The sequence below is a fragment of the Arvicola amphibius genome, chromosome 18 (assembly GCF_903992535.2).
Source record: "Arvicola amphibius chromosome 18, mArvAmp1.2, whole genome shotgun sequence".
NCBI classification, from domain to species: domain Eukaryota; kingdom Metazoa; phylum Chordata; class Mammalia; order Rodentia; family Cricetidae; genus Arvicola; species Arvicola amphibius.
Window position 1 is genome coordinate 29,070,715 of NC_052064.1, and position 5,335 is coordinate 29,076,049.

The 5,335-nt window shown below is 43.5% G+C and overlaps 1 protein-coding gene across 4 annotated transcripts in view; it reads left to right on the forward strand.

Moving 5' to 3' along the window:
* The window catches only part of LOC119803898 (MOB-like protein phocein), a 50,694-nt gene extending 46,549 nt beyond the window's left edge, over positions 1-4,145 (forward strand). For all 4 annotated transcript variants that reach the window (XM_042054283.1, XM_038315373.1, XM_038315374.1 and 1 more), the window contains 2 exons: positions 1,499-1,610; positions 2,310-4,145. In XM_042054283.1, the coding sequence (XP_041910217.1) occupies positions 1,499-1,610; positions 2,310-2,441 (244 nt within the window). In that variant the 3' untranslated portion in view covers positions 2,442-4,145. The remainder of the gene's footprint in view (positions 1-1,498; positions 1,611-2,309) is intronic.
* The last annotated feature ends 1,190 nt before the right edge of the window (positions 4,146-5,335 follow it).

Consider the following 5,335-nt stretch of genomic DNA (forward strand, 5'->3'; position numbering starts at 1 on the left):
GTACTCTGATAGTGTCTACTCCATACGCCTCTTAGCTCACTCATTCCTTTCCTTTTCCTCTGTCCTCTCTCCTCCTCCCCTTTCTCTCCCTCCCTCCCTCTGTTGCCCCTCCCCCACTCCTTGTGTGTCCCCCCGCCATAGGTTTCATTAGGTACATGGATGAGATTGCTTACAAGAGTGTGTGCACTTTACCTCAGTGTGTTTTCCACTCCCGTCAGTAGTTAGCAGAATGTGTGCATGTCAGGGCGAAGTGGGGCTTCCCTTTCCATGGCAGGTTGAGGTGTCCGCTCCTACCGATAATCAGGAGTGCGTCAGCTCCGTCATGCCGGGAAGCCAGCGGTCTAGCTTCTCCTTCCTCAGCACTCCCTGAGCTTTGAATGGGGTGATCGATGCCATTCATGGCTGAGCACTCAGGAGCATTTACCCTCAGCGTGTTCCTCCTGACCCTACAGTATCAGCACTTAGAGACGGCAGCTTGACAGGCATATTCTGTCATGTCTAGTAGGATTTTCTGAGGTCTTGGGGAAGACAGTGCTTATGTATTGTATTACTGGAGAGGTTTATGAGCTCTCTCCTCCTCCCTTTTTAAAGTTGAAAATGGATTTTTTTCTCCTGTGGTTTATGAGTTTTAAAAAGATTATTTATTGTGTTTTGAGACTGAGTCCCACTTTGTAGCCTTGGGTGACCACCAATTCACTCTGTAGATCAGGCTGACACTGAACTCACAGATCCACCTGCCTCTTCCCAGTCCTGGGACTAGAGATGTGTGTAACCACATCTGGTGTGACTGGTATCTTGAAACAGGGTCTGTGTGGCCCATGCTCGCCTTGAATTCATCATCTAGCCCAAGCTGTTTTTTGAATTTAAGGTGATCACCCTGCCAGTTCTTGTAAGTACTGGGATTACAAGTGTCTGTAGCACACCTGGCTCATGATGGGTATTTTATTCTGTTAAGGAATTGGGTATTTTTACAATGAAGACAGAACTAGAGTTTTTCCCTCTACAATACAATTAGTTGCAAAATTCTCATCTAAGATGTGTGGGTGTAAAAAAACACAGACATCTGATTTTCTCTCTATCTTATACTCTAAAAGAGAATTAGAAATTCTCTTTTAGAAATTGATTTTCAAAAATACAAAGGAAGCAAAAACAGGCTCTGTAGGATAAAATAACGAGTCCTCATAGTGGTTTCAGTCCTCTGTATTAGACAAAGTACTACTAGTGTAAAATATTGTTTAAAGTCTTTGTTGTTTTTAAGTAGGTTTTGAGGTGTCAGGGTGTGAGTGTTCTTCTTTAACAAAGTTTCAGAAGTACAAACTGCCTTGACTAAGGTGCTGTGCTGAGTAGGGCTGGTCCAGGATTGAGGAGAGGCCTACTGTGTGTGCAGCGCTGTGCCCTGGCCCAAACCCTCTTCTCTTGGGTATTGGTTTGCACACTTGGGAACTGAGAAGATTGGGCTATGTACATTTCTGACTCTCTGGTTTCTCTCCTCTTTCAGGGTTAGCATAAAAGAATCGTCTGTAGCCAAACTAGGATCAGTGTGCCGTAGGATCTATAGAATATTCTCACATGCCTATTTTCACCACCGGCAGATATTTGATGAATATGAAGTAAGTATCTGTCGTAGCTGTGCACTGCTGTGGTAACGACCATGACAACAGCAGCCTGAGTAGGGAAAGGGTTAGTTCTGCATCTGACTCTTGGGTTGCTCTCTGTCCATCACTGCGAGGACGGGACAGGAGCTGGAGCAGAGGCCATGGAGTGCGCTGCTTATTAATAGGCTTGCTCAGCCCGCTTCCTTTTGTTTTCTAATATTTAGTTTGGTTTGAGACAGGGTCTCACGATGTAGCTCTGGCTGGCCTGGAACTCTCAGAGATAGGATTAGAGAAGTGAGTCGCCACCTTTTTTGAGATTATATAACCTTGACTGGCCTGGAACTTGCAAAGTAGAGACCAGGATGGCTTTGAATTCTTAGAGATCTCCTCGATTGCCCCTCCCAAGTGCTGGGATTAAAGGTTCAGCCTGCTTTCTTATATATGTCTGCCCAGGGATGGTACTGTGCACAGGAATCAGAAATCCATGCCCCCTAGGCCTGCCTGCCTGTCGGCCAGTCTGGTAGGGCATTTTCTCAATGGAGGTCGCCTCTTCCAAGATGACCCTAGCTTTTGTCAAGTTGATGGAAAACTATGCACAGTATGTCAGTAATTATCTTGATACAGTCTTGTCAGGGGGACAGTAGTGTGTGTTGGTACTACTTCTAGCTTCTGATTTTTGGATAGTCAAATGACTTTTCTCTTTCCTTTCTACAGAATGAAACATTCTTATGTCACCGGTTCACTAAATTTGTGATGAAATATAACCTGATGTCTAAGGACAACCTGATTGTACCAATTTTAGAAGAGGAAGTTCAGAATTCAGTTTCTGGAGAGAGTGAAGCCTAAGAGGAATCCTGTAGAACAGTGTACTGATCACATAATTAACAATTATGTACTGTATATATATCATGTTAGACACATCAATCATGGATCCATATTATAGCTCTTGTGTTTAGTAGAGGTTTTTGTATGCTATGTGTTGCCTTTTAAAATGGGAAATAGATTTTAAGTTATTGATGAGCTGTATATTCACTGGTGTGGCGCTCACGGTTTTTAAAGAAGTTTGGTATTACCTGTTTATAATGCCTGTTAATAAAAGAGTTCACAGTTTGGTAAGATTGCTGCTGAACAATCATTGGATCGCAATCCTTTCAAATCCGGAAGAGTGAGCTGGGCTTCAACAAGCCATTTACTGAAGAGATAATATTTTCTTTAGTTTTGCCCCCCTAAGTTTTGATATTTTAGAAAATTCAGTAGTATTCCACCTGTACTGTTAACTTTTCCAAGATGAGATAAAAGTGTTTAAAAAGTCTGTTTGTAGTTTTTAATATGCATAACCAATTATGTATATGTTCAGAGAAATACAAGGAGGCTAGTGATACTTAGTAATCTCCCTCTGCTACATAAAGTATATTCTAGGTCAGTGTACTCGGAAACACGATCTCTTTTGTGACTGGATTGTTACTACCTGGTGGTGCTGATCAGGCACATCCATGATGCTCCGTGGGCACTGTCCTTATTTCCCTCTCCCCGAGCTACTGTGGTCAAGAACGCGTTTACCAAGCTGTGGTTAGTGGCGGCTTCTCCTCCTTGTATCGCATTAACTGCTCACAGAGCGTACCTCGGCTAGCAGTGACGTCACACTACGGAACTGTGCACTGCACAGGCTCCTGCCTACCTTTGTGTGGGGAAGTTGTAACTACTTAGAAAATAATCCTCACCCTAGTTTGGTTCTTTCTGTTAGTGATACTAATCTTCTAACTATAGGCAGCATTAAATACATATGGAAAAGACAGTGTATTTATTTTATTCTCCCTCCCAGAAGTGTATTGTTTGAATTATATGCACATATAAGAATATTTACAATAACTCAAAGGTTCCAGTGGTGTTGATGAATGGTCATGCTTTTTTTTTTTTTTTTTTAATTTCTTCAGTCTTAAAAATTTAAGTGCAAATTTAGAACGTATTTAGTGGAGTACTCACTGTAACGAGGCGGTGAGCTGGGACAGTTGAATCCAGCCATCGCTACTGATCTAACAGACGTGAGGAACTTCTTTTTATTTAAGAGTTATTTCCAAATGAAATTGAAAAATGCGTTCATCTTGTTTGTTTTTCTAATTATTTGAAGAAATGATGTATATTATGAGACAAGTGTGCACAGAGGGGTGGGGGATGACAGCAGACCGAGAACGTGTGTCCAGTGGATGCCTGCGGTCACGGTCGTCACCACACTGTAGCCTGCAACTGCCTTCACGGGGAAGAGAACATTGGCTGAAATTAGGTGTTTATATTACTGTTACCATAACCACTGGGGTTAGTAATTTTTAAATAAGCTTGGTAAATATGAGAGAGCCTAACCTACGTCCCTAAATTATACTTAGCAGTGTTGCTGTTCTCTAGTTGGGGTCTCAGTGGGCTTCTCCACTTGACTGATTCTCAGTGAACATTTAGGGTAGTGACTGGGTTATGGGTCTGGCTGAGGAATTGGAACATTTTTGTGAATACCTGGCTTAGTGTTAACAGGAAAATAAAGGATTTTTTTTCTACTCATTCTACCCTCCCTGTAGTGTGTTTTGAAATTGATCGTAAAAGAAAACAATCTCCGAAAGCATGAGTTTGTAGACTTGCTTTTGTGTTCATTCTGGCACCTCAGGAGCCCTTGCTCACTGTGAAGCTGATTGGTTACAGTAGGTAAGATCTCAGCGAATCAGCTTGTGACCTGTTACTGTTTGCATAATTTTGAGGCTGCACATAGACGTGAGTAGCATTTTAAGACGTGGCTGGATCCAGAGTGGTGGGGCACGATTTTAATCCTAGCACTTGGGTGGGTCTCTGAGCTTAAGGTCAGCCTGGGCTACATGAGGGGTCCTGTCTCCAAAGTACAGGGCCAGGGGGTCTGGGGAGGTGGCTCAGCTGCTAGGAGCACGGGGCAGCTTGCAACTGCCTGTAATTCCAGTTCCAGGGGATCCAACACCCTTACACAGATACAGATGTAGGCAAACAACATGTAAATACATCTGTCACCTAACAGCTGGTAGCGTAGCTGAGCTGCTCAAGGTGGTTGCTGCCAAGCCTAGTGGCCCTGTTTCGCTCCCAGAACCCGCGTGTATGAAGGAGAGATCCAACTTCTGTGACCTCCATGCATGCCATGGTATGCATACACCGATACCCCCCACATGAAACAGTTTTTAAAAATTAGAAACTGATTAATGAGGCCAAGAAAATGTCAGAAATGAAGTAATAATGGAGGGGAGGCCGGTGAAATCTTCTGGCGTGGCCACGTTTCCCCCACCCCTTCAGTTGTCCCCTTTATTTTGTTGTGCCTGGGTATTTTGTGTCTGTGTCTGCACTGTGTGCATGCCCTGCCTGGACGGCCTGAAGAGGGCGCCCCATCCTTTGGCCTGGAGTTAGGGGTGTGTTATAAACCATATGGGGGTGTGAACACAACCCGGCCCTCTGGAGGAGCAGCTAGTTCCTTAACTGCTGAGCCGTCTCTTCAGCTCTTCTCTTCAAGGTCTTCATTTCAGGTTTTCCCCCCTAAGATTTTTTTTTAATGTGCATTGGGGTTTTGCCTGCATGTATGTCTGTATGAGGGTCCCAGATCCCCTGAAACTGGAGTTAGTTATGAACCGTACCACTAAACCATCTCTCCAGCCCCCATTTATCTCATTTTTTTTTATAAAGATGCCAGAAATGGGAATGTTGAATCCTGTGGTGCTTCTATTTTTAATTTTTTGGTA